At 49.4% G+C, this 13,095-nt stretch overlaps 1 protein-coding gene across 2 annotated transcripts in view; it reads right to left on the reverse strand.

The window, feature by feature from the left end:
• The window catches only part of LOC119139825 (titin-like), a 116,565-nt gene that overhangs the window by 44,946 nt on the left and 58,524 nt on the right, over positions 1–13,095 (reverse strand). For both annotated transcript variants that reach the window (XM_037280826.1, XM_037280825.1), the window contains 22 exons: positions 12,677–12,979; positions 12,280–12,588; positions 11,874–12,155; positions 11,450–11,749; positions 10,393–10,686; positions 7,333–10,302; positions 6,932–7,252; positions 6,561–6,845; positions 6,165–6,470; positions 5,883–6,046; positions 5,516–5,738; positions 5,150–5,425; positions 4,764–5,063; positions 3,924–4,226; positions 3,548–3,847; positions 3,175–3,462; positions 2,785–3,087; positions 2,336–2,638; positions 1,952–2,257; positions 868–1,155; positions 441–731; positions 67–354 (listed from right to left, as the gene is read on the reverse strand). In XM_037280826.1, the coding sequence (XP_037136721.1) occupies positions 67–354; positions 441–731; positions 868–1,155; positions 1,952–2,257; positions 2,336–2,638; positions 2,785–3,087; positions 3,175–3,462; positions 3,548–3,847; positions 3,924–4,226; positions 4,764–5,063; positions 5,150–5,425; positions 5,516–5,738; positions 5,883–6,046; positions 6,165–6,470; positions 6,561–6,845; positions 6,932–7,252; positions 7,333–10,302; positions 10,393–10,686; positions 11,450–11,749; positions 11,874–12,155; positions 12,280–12,588; positions 12,677–12,979 (9,003 nt within the window). The remainder of the gene's footprint in view (positions 1–66; positions 355–440; positions 732–867; positions 1,156–1,951; positions 2,258–2,335; positions 2,639–2,784; positions 3,088–3,174; positions 3,463–3,547; positions 3,848–3,923; positions 4,227–4,763; positions 5,064–5,149; positions 5,426–5,515; positions 5,739–5,882; positions 6,047–6,164; positions 6,471–6,560; positions 6,846–6,931; positions 7,253–7,332; positions 10,303–10,392; positions 10,687–11,449; positions 11,750–11,873; positions 12,156–12,279; positions 12,589–12,676; positions 12,980–13,095) is intronic.

A 13,095-nucleotide genomic window follows, 5' to 3' on the forward strand; every position in this document is an offset into this window, starting at 1 on the left:
CAAATAGCGGCAAAGCCGTCGCCGTGACACGAGAACTACGGTACAAATGTGACCATTTGTCCTTACTGAGTTGGTCCTTGGCAACTACTGTCAGCTCCTTGGTGGCACTCTCCCCAGTGTCATTCACAGCTTTGACGCTGTACTTGTACTCTTTGCCCTCCACCAGATCCTTGGCGCTGTACTGCATGTTCTTTGACCTCATCAACTCCTTGTACTTGTCGTCGCCATTGAGAACCCCGAGCACATAGCAGATAATGCGGCTGCCGCCATCAGTCAGAGGTTTCCTCCAGCTGAGTGTACAAGAGTCCTTGGTAACCAGCAAGGTCTTGAAGTCCATGACAGGACCAGGCTCCTCTGCATGAGTAGAAAAGGACCGGTGACCAAAGAGCAGTGAAATTGAAGAGAATAAATGTGGCTGAAATGGTTCTCATCACACCCACCAGATGCTCTGAGCGAGTCGGGGGTCTCGCAGCACTCTCCGGCGCCGAGCAGATTGACAGCTGACACTCGGAAATAGTAGTACCGTCCGGCATTCAAGTCAGACACCTTCAAAGATGTCTTGGTACAATTGTTGGAGACCGTAGACCAGGCCTTCCTCTCAGTGTCTCGCTTTTCCACGATATAGTGGGTGACTTCATAGCCCCCGTCTAGAAGAGGAGCATCCCAGTAGATAGAGGCACTGTCCTTTGTGGTCTCTTTTACCACCAGGTTAATTGGTGGCCCAGGAGTGTCTTAAAAAAAAAAAGAAAAGAAATGAAAGAAAGTAAGAAAGTGAGGGTCTACTCCAAACGTACGTTTTTTTTTTTCTTTTGTATCTTCACTGCTGATTCAAGATCGGTTGAGATCAAGAAGAAGCAGATTTCTTACCGAGCACCTTGACGATGACGGTGTACATCTTCATACCGGCCACACTCTCCAGGTTGAGAATGTATTTGCCTGCATCATATCTGTTGACATTCTCCACCACCACAGTGGTGTCACTTTTTGTGGACTTGATGACAATGCCTTGGCGATCCTTGATGTTGGTGTTCATCTTGGCCCATATGACCTTGGGCACGGGGTGACCCTTGATTGTGGCATGAAGCTTCATGGTGGCGCCAGCTCGCAGTTCCAGGCCCTCCTTCAACTCAGCACTCAGCTCCGCCTCCGGGGGTACTAGAAGATCATCAAACGCAATTCCCGCTGACTTCCAAAAGCCATGACATCATTCGTTTGAATTGATCTAATGTTAAAATCAGGGCTGCCTCCCTGAAAGGGTAACCTAGTTACTTTACGGATTACTTGCTATGAAATCCAATTGAGCTACTTGACCGATGACCTGATTTTGAAAGTACCTAAATGAAACGACTACGATTTGGCGGCTGCAAGCACCGTCTCAACATAATGATCACCTCACCGGTTTTGCCTTCGTTGCAAGTTAGTAACAATATTTTTAGCCTTCACCCTTTCTGATTGTGGGGAATTGATTATTGGTCAACAAGGGCTCATCTCAGACTCTGTCAAAATGTCTTATTACAATTATATTTCAGCTCCCTCCTGCTCTCCTTCCACAGATGATATATTCTACTCATCTCCTCTTGCTCATCCCTTTTTAGAAGAATTTGTTTTATATCAACGATTATGACATTAATTGTTAAGACTATCACATTAAGTGAAAAGACACTTCACAATAACCCAGGGCCCGCCCGACTGTGCTTGGGGCCGTGCAACATCATTCCGATTGTCTCCCCATCATTGATGGAAAATGAAAGCTTTGCTATGGATTTTTACATGTGACAATGACAAGAATAGTCATGCAACTTGAATCTGACTACGGGTCCGGAAATACTAACTCATGATAGGCATCTCGAAAAAAAAAAACGGCTCAATCTACATTTACCGTGTGCCTCGGTAGGATCCATTATCTTGCATGCCACTTATTCACCTATAAATTGTGTAAAGCAAAACCTACCTATGATGTCCTTTGCGATGTGCTTGCCAGGCACTTCGACCGGTTCACCGAAGCCGACCTTATTGGCAGCGGTGACACGACACTGGTACTCGGCCTTGTGCATAAGGTTTTGTATGGTGTAGTTGGTGTCCTGCAAGTTCTTGGGAACATTGCATCGGATCCAATCTGCCGTATCTGTCCTCTTGCACTCCACCAGATATCCTAAGATTGGACTTCCACCATTGTTGGCCGGAGCCTTCCAGCTGAGGCTTAGGGTGCTGTAGGTGGTGTCACTCACACGTGGGTCGAGTACAGGGCCCGGGGGAGCTGCGGAAGAGCATTTTGTTCCGAGTTAGAAACAAGTACGCATAAACAAAAGAAACTTTTGGAGGTTATGAAACTCACTGATGGGATTTTGTGCAGTAGCAGCATCTGAGGGCTCACTGGGTTTTCCAAGTCCTGCCACATTAACAGCAATGACTCTGAATTCATATTCCACTCCCTCGCTAAGGCTTGTGGCATCAAAAGTCCGTTCCATTAAGGGTTTCCTGTTCATCTTGCTCCAGTTCATCTCCTTGGTTTCCTTCTTCTCGAGCATGTAACCCAGAATGGCGGACTTTCCGTCATCGGTTGGCTCCTTCCAGCTCACTGTCATTGCATCCTTGGTGACGTTGGTAATCACTGGGGCCTCACACTGTCCAGGAACAGCTGGTACACACATACATCAGCACTTTTAGTTGAGCCATTCAAATGACAGGTTAAAAATGGGAATATCTTTAAAAAAACAAAAACAAAAAAACAATATGGACATACTGAACTATATTGTACTTGAGGTAAGCCAAGATGGAACTCACTGAATGGGTTCTTGGCAATGATAGGGGCAGTGATGAGACTGTCTCCAACTCCCCACGTGTTGTCAGCACGGATTCGGAACTGGTATTCATGACCCTCGATCAGCCTCTGCACATTTAGTTCAAGATCTTCACCCTTAATCTTTGAGGTGACCAGAGCCCAAGTTGCCCGGCTGGTCTCACGCTTGTCCAAAATATAATTGGTAACCGGGGCTCCACCATCCTTCAGCGGCGGCTCCCAGGACAATTTTATGCTATTAGCAAACACTTCAACGTATTTGGAACTGGCGGGTGGACCAGGCACATCTGCGCAAGACACAGAGTTCAAATGCATCACTGGACATCAGACATCGAAGCAAACACACCAATTGGACCAGTTCCAAAAGTATTCACCCAAAACGGTAACATGGATGTCAGCGGTCTTGGAGCCACTGGCATTCTCTGCAAGAATGGTGTAGACCCCAGTGTCCTCCCTGGTGACTGAGAGCATCTCCATTTGGAAGTGATGTCTCTGTTGGGTGATGACTTGCCCTTGACTTGACCTCAGACTATCATCGCCTCTCTTCCATGTGACTTTGGGCATCGGTTTACCAAACACCTCAGCCTCAAGGAGAACCGAGGCTCCGACCTTCACCTTCAAGCCTTTCTGCATCCTGGGATTAAGTTCTACCCTCGGAGGCACTGTGGTAAACGACATGACCCAAGTTTATCACCCGTCTCAAAGTTAGCTGGACAATTTAAGGTCACTTGGGCGTGTCCCTCTCACCGTTCTCAGCACAGACCAGTATTGGGTCTGTGGGCTCTGAGGGTTTGCTAATGTTGACGGCTGTTTTGGCAATGACTCTGAACTGGTACTGTAGGTCTCGCTCCAGGCCAGTCGCAGTGTACTCCTCCCTGGGGACATTCTGGCAAACAGTGTTGCAACGCACCCATGCGTCTCCAGGTACACGCATGGCCTCGACATAGTAGCCGATGATCTTGCTGCCACCGTCGTTCTTGGGCCGGCCCCAAACGAGCGTTACCGAGTTCTTGGTCATGTCCACAACTTCTGGTTTCCCAGGGGTATCTGCAACACAGCGACTTACGTGAGAAAGAGAATTTGGTCAAAATGCTCTTTTGCAGGTGTGGTGTGCTGAACTCACCAATGGGTGTTCTGGCAGTTACAAAATCAGTCTTTGTGCTTGGCTTGCCCTGACCAGCACGATTGATGGCTGACACCCTAAAGGTATACTCGAGGCCCTCAATCAGGCCGGCACAGGGGTACTCGGTGGTGCGTACGACAGTGTCGTTGGCCTTCACCCAGAGAAGGCTGTTTCTTTCTTTACGCTCAATGTAGTAACCTGTGATGGGGCTGCCACCGTCACTCTCGGGCTTATCCCAGGCCACAAACATGCAGTCCTTGTTAGTCTTGTTTATGTGACACTTAAGAGGTTCACTGGGAACATCTGGTGAGGAAGAAGAAAATCAAACAGAACATTATTTCTGTCAAATGGATGACTTTTACATTCAATGGCCGTGTGAGGTTTTTCCCGAGCTGTGGGCCGGCCAACCGGAGTGAGTGAGCGTGTGGGCCTAAGAGTGAGTCGTCCAGTGGTTGTCTTGTGTCATGTCCTCGGGCAAGACACTTGACGCACCTTGCCTCCAGTGCCACTCACACTGGAGTACGCTTGAAGGTGTGGTGTTGGTTGTATGGGCCGTAGCAGCCACGCTTCCATCAGTATGCCTGAGGGCAGCTGTGGCAACATACGTCGCTTACAACTACCAGAGTGCCAATGTGGAAAAATTTATCCATTAGGCGCAGTTTCAGTGTCTCGTTCAGAAGACTGCCATGAAAATCAGAGGCATTATATTATATTATATTAGTATATTATTGCCATCTTAAGATAAGAGTAGCTTACAGCTAACAGATAATCATCGAGATGCTTGATGAAACTTCATTCATGAGAAAATGATTCTTTTATGAATGAAGGAATGAAACCTACCAAAGGGAAACTTGGCAATCATCCTATCAGATTGGATAGGGTCCGACACGCCGTAGCGGTTCTCAGCCCGGATGCGGAACATGTACACTTTCCCGGGAACGAGTTTGCCCAGCCTACAGCTTGTCTTCTGGCCGGAGGACACAGCGTTAACCCAGTCACCTCGACTGACATCGCATTTCTCCACCACGTAATTTGTGATTTTGCTGCCGCCGTCCTCCAGCGGTTGGCTCCAAGACAGAGAGCAGGCATCCGAGTCAATGTCACTGATCTCCACGGGACCCGCAGGAGGTCCAGGAATATCTACAACACACATAGATAAAATGTGTGTCAAGCCATACACAATTTACAAAGCCCCCATACAGAATAACTAAAGCAAGGAAACAGACCTCTGATGATAATCTTGAGAGACTGGACCGTCTTTGCAGAGCTATTTTCAGCCACAAGACTGTAGTCTCCGCTGTCTGTCCTTGAGACATCCTTTATAATCAAGACACACAAATTGCCAGAATGGTGCATGGCCAGACGGCTTGAGGAGACCAGTGGTACGTCGCCACAAATCCACTTGCAGGTTGGAGAAGGTTTTCCAGAAATGACAGCTTCAACTCGGAGTTTGGCTCCAGCTCTTTCACTGACAATGTCTGGCATGACGATCTTTGGCTCCACTGGGGGGGGGGTCAAATAGATATGAAGAATACTTTTCGGGGCAGGTGCGAGCTCATTCTCAATAATTGATCGTATCGACTTCAACTTACACATTTGTTCCTTGATCTCAGTTGGCTCCCTGGTCTCTGTGAACAAGCTCAAACCCATGATGTTCTTGGCGGCCACTCTGAACTTGTACCTCTTGCCCTCTTTCAGACCACTGATGCTGATGCTCAGTCCCTTCACAGTGGTATAGGCATTCCACACCTCTTTCTCAGGCTCCTTGGCCTCCACTTTCATTACTGGAGGCGGAGCTGTCCCTTGTTCTGGGGTCTGCATATATTTGAGGTGCACAGCATGAATGTCATTTGGCACACAAACCTTTTCACAAATCAATTTGGGAAGATCTTAACACAATTTTAATAAAGCCAATTGCCGGTGGCCAACAGAAAGTGAAAAAGCGGCAAAATCACAAACCTCCACTGGTGCTGGGGGTTGTGGAGGAGGTTTGACTTCGATATACTCAATCACGTAACCATCAATCTTTGCCCCGCCATCCCTTGCAGGCTTCACCCAGCCAATTGTGGCACTGTTCTTTGTGATCTCAAGAATTTCAATCTTCTCACACGGATCAGGTTTGTCTGAAATAATAAAAACATTCAGGTTCTCTATTGTGACAAATGAAAATGGAGCAAGACACAAAACATGGCAGTGACTGAGTGCCCGTTTGTCATTGCGTGATCAAGAAGTCATACTTACTGACAGGATCCGAGGCTAAGTAGGAAGTGGGTGACACCCGGGGAACTCCTGAACCATATTCGTTGACAGCAGTCACTCTGAAGTAGTACTCTGTGCCTGGCACGAGACCGCTGACCTTGAAGGGAACCTTGTCTTTCTCCACTTCGGCCTTGACTGTCGCCCACGTCTTGCGATCAATTTCACGCTTCTCGACGATATAGTGAGTAATCTCACTGCCGCCGTCGACCTCTGGAGGGTTCCACGACAGCATTGCTGATGTCTGTCTGATGTCAGAGCCCTCCAGATTCATCACAGGTCCTGGGGTGTCTGTTGGGTGTAGGGAGGGGGTCGGTGCAAATTTCTTTTTAACTCCAGCAAAACAATCACAGAGCAGTGACGGGAAAAGGCAGGACGTACCGAGGACCTTGACGCTGACGAACACAGCTTTTTCTCCAGCGGGACTCTGCACAGTCAAACAGTATTTGCCAGAGTCATCCCGCGTGCTATCCGGAATGACCAGGAAGGTCATCGTGTCGATGATGTCGACGTGACCCTTCCTGACTACATTATCAATGCCCATCCGCCTCCAAGTGACTTTGGGAGGAGGTCTTCCTCTGATGGTCGCGCACAGTCTGATGGGACACCCAGCTCTCACTGTTAGTCCCTGTCTTAAGTTGGCATCTAAGTCGATTTCTGGTGCCTCTGTTAAAAGCAAAACGTGGATTTATAGACATGTCCGTTTATGAATACAGTCATCTAAGTCAGGAGGTAGCCAAAGCAACCCTTACCAAGTATCTCCTTGGGATTCACAGATGTTCCCAGGTCACAGGGCAGACTCATGCCCACCTGGTTCTGAGCTGACACTCTGAAGTCATACAGAAGTTTCTCGTCAAGACTCGTGACTGTGAACTCACAAAAGACAAGCTGAGCAGCCACATTGCAGCGTTTCCAACTGTCGTCTCCTTTCTTGGGACTTCCCTTCACCCTCATCTCAACAACGTAGCCAATGATAGGCGCTCCACCATCGGACGCAGGCTTGGTCCAGCCTAGAGTTACAGTGGACTTGGTGCTGTCCAAGACCTTCAAGTTGGTGGGTGGTGCAGGAGGCTCTGTAAGAAAACACACACACGTTGAAGTCACGCAGAACCAACACTAGCAGGTGGCTAAAAGAAAACCAGCCACGCCATACCGATTGCGTCCTTTGCCAAAACGGCACGCGAGGGTTTGCTTGCACTGCCGACTCCAATTTCATTGACAGCTTTCACTCTGTATTGGTATTCGTGCAGGGGCAGCAATCCTGTTACGGTGAAGCACGTTGTTGGCATTGCCTCCTTGTTAATGGTGGACCACCTTACAGCATGCTCCTCCTTCTTTTCCAACATGTAACCAGTGACTGGCTTCCCTCCATCTGTGTCAGGCTCTGACCACTGCACTGTCATCTCCTCCTTGGAAATTCTGGTGACCTCCGGTGCCTCAGGTGCTCCTGGAACACTAAACTTGGTGCCGGCGACAATGGCCTCGCTCTCCACAGCAGGGCCAGGACCCATTTTATTCTCTGCACGAACTCTAAAGATATATTCATTTCCCTCAACGAGACGAGTCACGTTGGCCTTGTTGGTGATGACGGCATTTGAATGAACGGACCAGACACCCCTCTTGGTGTCACATTTCTCTATGATGTAGTTATAGATCTCGCAGCCTCCGTCGTCCTCTGGAATGTTCCATGCCAAACGGCACCTGTCAGTGGTAACGCCCGACACCTTAAGGTCACTGACCGGGCCGGGTCTGTCCAATACATTGACCTTGGCATGCGCGGAGCATGTTCCTGCCCTGTTGGCTGCAGTGACGACATATTTGCCACTGTCTGTACGCCGAGCTGTAGTCAGAAGCAGCTTTGAGAAGTCAACACCGGTTTCGATCTGAAGCCTGGAGCCCTTTTTGAGCTCCCCGGTGCCATCATCCTTGGTCCATTTGACATCAGGTTGGGGTTTGCCTTTGACCATTGCCTCGATGGGAATTGAGTCCCCTGCCTTTACCACAAGGTTTCCATCGAGTTTGATTTTGATCTCTGGCTCTACAAGCTGCTCCTTGATGACGACTTCTGCTGTGGTCACCCATTTGCTTTCACCGCCGTCATTTTTCGTCTGAACTCTGAACTGGTAGACCTGGTTTTCAATGCACCTGTCAGCCATAAAGTGAGTCTCTTTAATTGCACCTTTATGAAGTCTCTCCCACTCTTCAGCCTCCTTTGGCTTCTTCTCCACGTGGTAACCCAGGTTACGACTACCGCCGTCGTAGTCGGGCTTCTTCCATTTGAGGAAGCAGAAGGTCTTGCCAATCTCCGCTATATGGAAGTCGATCGGTTCACCAGGTTTCTCAATGGGGTCGATCGCCAAAACGGCCGTCTTGGTCTCTGTGGGTGGTCCAACACCGATCTTGTTTTCGGCACTAACGCGGAAAAAGTACTCGCAGCTCTCCGAGAGAGGGGCCTTCATCAGACGCTTTGTACAGTCATTGGAAATTACCGTCCACCCCCTCTGGCTCGGTTGTCGGCTCTCAATTATGTACTGGGTGATCTCTGTGCCTCCATTGTCCTCTGGATTCTCCCAAGACACCATGCAAGAGTTCTTGGTCACATAAGCCACCTTTATATTTTGGCAAGCTCCAGGTGTGTCCAGGACATTGACAATAATGGTGGCTTGTGCCTGTCCGCTGCTGTTTTTGGCAACAATGGCGTATTTGCCATAGTCGGACCTGACGGCATCATTAATGACCAATTCACACAGAGGATAGTTGTTGTTCAGCATCGTGCGTTTGTCTCGAGACAAGGCTCTGGCGTCCTTGGTCCAGGCGATCTCTGGGTCAGGTCTGCCCTTAACTCTGGCCATCAAACTGATGATCTGTCCTGCCCTTACAGTCAGAGAGTCACGGCACGATACGTCAACGACAACCTCTGGAGGAACGAGAATGTCCTTCGCCAAGATGGTCTCGCTCAGTTCCCGGGGTTCGCTCTCTCCGACCTTGTTTGTGGCTCTGATTCGGACCCTGTACTCCATACCTTCAATGAAACCTGGTACTCTGTAGGCACACATCTTGACGAGTTCCTTGTTAACCCTGTCCCACTGAGCAGATCCTGACTTTTGAATCTCTACAACATAGCCCAGGATAGGGCTGCCACCATCTCTTGTGGGTTTGGTCCAGCAGATATCCGCATACAACTTGCTCCAGTCCTTTAGTTTAGGATTTCCAGGAGGTCCCGGCTTGGTGATGGGCCGGGTCGCCTTGATGGGATCAGAGGTGAGCGATGGCTCACTGACACCGGCAATGTTTTCAGCAAATACTCTGAACTCATAGCTGTTGCCTTCAAGTAGGCCCGAAACCCTGTATCTGAGATCCAGCACGGGAGTTTTATTGACACGAATCCACTTCCCTGTCATCTCTCGGCGTTCAATCACGTAGCCACTGATAGGACTACCCCCGTCGTGGTCAGGCAGGGACCATTCCACTGTCACAGCATTCTCTGTGATATCAGAGCACACCGGGAGGCCCGGTGGACCGGGAGGGTTGAACATGTGCTTGGCAATGGTCGGGGGACTCTCAAGTCCGGCACCAATTCCGATCTTGTTCTCGGCACGGATACGAACCACGTACTCACGACCCTTCTCCAGGCGTGACACCTTAGCTTTGGTACCGATACCGCTCGAACTTACAACCGACCAAGGCTCCCAAGATTTCTTCACATCCTTCTTTTCAACCACATAGTTGGTGATGGGGGTACCACCGTCATCCTTGGGTGGCCTCCATTGTATCATCATATGATCAGGGGTTACTTCTAAGATGTTGATTGGTCCGACGGGTGCCCCTGGAAGATCAAGCACAGTGACGTGCAGAGCGACAGTCTTGCTGCCTGCAGGGTTGGACACAGTGAGGATGTACTCGCCCGTGTCTCCTCTCTTGCATTCTGGTATGGTGAGAGTGGAGGCGGATCCAGTGGATTCTATCTTATAGTGACCTTCTGATGTAATTTCCTTGCCATCTGTCATCCACTTGGCAGTGGGGATGGGGATCCCCTTCATCTTGGCAGGCAGTACAATAGTGCTGCCTACCTTCACAACAATACCCTCGATAAGCTTCACATCGACTTCAATGGCGGGGGGTACTGAAAGACAAAGGAAAAGCATTCGTGTGAGGAATTTCAACGGAATGAAACACTGCAGCTGTTCTTCAGTCCAAAACGGAGACGTCTTACGTGTCTTTTCCTGACAGGTGACGGGAACACTGGTGTCAGGACGACTCACGCCAATAGCGTTCTGAGCCATGACCCGGAAGCGGTAGGTCTTGCCTTCCCCGAGACCGCTGACATGCGCATGGTTACTGCTGACGGTCTTATAGGAAACCCAATCTGGCTGAGTCTCTTCCTGGTACTCAACGATGAAGCCTGTGATTTCACTTCCCCCGGTGCGATCGGGCCACTCCCACTCTAACCACACCTCTGTCTTGTCTGCATCAGTGTGGTGTAGGTACTTTGGGGGGCCAGGTGGATCTAAATAATGGAGACAGATTTGTAGTTTGTTGGTCTGGAAGTTAGAAATGGTATACATGACACAGTGCTACCTTGACTTAGTGGCACAATTTAAGCTTTTCATGTTGCAAGCCGTCACTTGGTCAGTCTTTTTGCTTTGCGTCGCAAGTTGTGGGTGAGTTTCAGATGAGCCACTGCTAGAGTGAAGTGATTTAATAAAAAAAATTAAAAAAACTGGGACAGTCAAGGAACCTTAACGCCCATGCTTTGGGGCCCTAGGGGTACGTGAGCGCATTGCACGGGGTACGTGGAAGTACTTCTTCATTTATTTACCAGACCGGCGTACACACCTCGAGTGTCTCATTAAAGCTCAGATGAAAAGAAAGTAAAAGTGTCATAGTGGGTCTGAATATAATTCATGTTCAGGCTTTTTTTCCTTGTATTTCAAATTCAAATGCTTATCTACTGTCCTCTCACTAAGACGCACGGGTTGAGGCGCGTTCGGAAATTTGCGGGCCTCCGCGCGCCGGTTCGCTCCGAGTGTTTGGAAACTCGGCGTTGCTCAGATTTGACATTCGGTTATTCAGAGTGCACCAAAAATGTAGTGCTGGCACTTCGACATGGGACACCCCGCGCCAGTGCCGAATGACGGTGACGCACACTCTGCCTCTCTAAACACAGGCATCAGAGTGAATTTCCAGAGATGAGTAAACTGAGTTAGGAGCAAATCACATTCAGGATTCAGGACAGGACTGAAACAGAAAACAAACAGCGTTGCACTCACAGAGTGGATCGACAGCCTTGATGGGAGTTTTTGTGATCACATAATCACTCCTGCCAAACTGGTTTTCGGCTGCCACTCTGAACAGGTACTGGATTCCTTCCATCAGATACATGGCCATCAAACTCCGCTTCTTGTTGGCCGCGGAGACCGGGACCCACTGCTCAGCGGCGACATCCTTCTTTTCCACGACGTAATGGGCGACAACAGCACCGCCGTTGTCCTCTGGAGCTTTCCACGTCAAGTAAGCGGACTCGCTGGTCACCTCGGAGACCGCCAGGTCTCTCGGCGGTGATGGTTTGTCTGAAGGGAAAACAAGGGATGGAATTTGAGCTGAAGAGATGTTGCTCCAGCATAGGATAAAAAACAAAAAAAACAAAGAAGGGAAAGAGCATATCAGTCACAAATATTGATGGTATTGACTCACTCAGAACCAGAACAGCAACCATGGCCGTTTTCTTTCCGGCAGCATTTTCCGCCGTGAGAGAGTAGTTGCCGGAGTCGGGACGGACGCACTTGGGGATGAAGATTTTGCTACCGGCGGACGTGACAGCGACAGTGATATGAGCTGGCATTTGGCCATCGTTTTTCTTCCAGGTAACAGTGGGCGTGGGCACACCCTTGATCGCCGCACTCAAGGTGATGTCTGTGCCCAGCATGGCCAGATGGTCACGCACCATGTTAGCATCCAGCAGCAACTCTGGTGCCTCTGCAGAGGGAGGCAAGACAGATTGTTCAGCCTATTGGTTCTCAGGATATGTGGTATGGAAAACAAAGAGACATGTCGAACACAGACATATAAAAAGAAGACAAAAAAAGAAAGATAATCATACCCAGTCTGTCATGAACCTTGACAGTCTGTTTGACATAGGCTGGGTCAGATTTGCCGGCGGCATTGACAGTGTAGATCCGGAAGGCGTACTCTTGGCCATCACTCAGCCCTGTGACTACATAGTGCAGGTCAGGGCACTGCTCTGGATGTTCATTAGCCTGAATCCACTCAATGGAACCTGGCTTCTGGTACTCGACCAGGTAGCCAAATATCCGTCCTTTTCCGTCATGGCGCGGCTTCTGCCATTTGAGACTCACAGATTCTTTTGTCTTGTCGTAGGCCTCGGGGGTCACTGGAGGACTAGGGCGCACTGTAGAGAATGGACAACACGTATGATTCTAGCTTACGTCATTGCGGTATAACGAGGTAGGTCTGTTTGCGGCTTTAGTCACACGAACCGATGGGATCTTTGGCAAGAATGGGCTTTGAGGGTTCACTCGGGTCTCCGGTTCCTAGCTCATTTTCAGCCATCACACGGAATTCATATTCACAGCCCTCCACCAGGTCCTGGACTCGATACTGAGTAGCAGGGTACAAGGGTTCTCTTGTTGCTCTTGACCACCTCTTGGCAGTGGGCTCCTTCTTCTCCAGTATATAGTTGGTGATGGGCTTTCCTCCATCACGGGGCCGGTTCCAGAGCACCAGTGCGTTGGTAGCGTACACCTCCCTGACGGTCGGAATCTCAGGGGCCTCTGGAACTCCTGCAGAAAAGCCACAGCAAAATGTGGTGAAACATTGGTCATTTCAAAGTTGATATCGCTCGGTGGCCTCAAAGGCTACCGTTTAACTACCGCCCAGCCGCTAGACGCTCCCCTTC

Source organism: Syngnathus acus, chromosome 21 (genome assembly GCF_901709675.1).
Source record: "Syngnathus acus chromosome 21, fSynAcu1.2, whole genome shotgun sequence".
NCBI classification, from domain to species: Eukaryota; Metazoa; Chordata; class Actinopteri; order Syngnathiformes; family Syngnathidae; genus Syngnathus; species Syngnathus acus.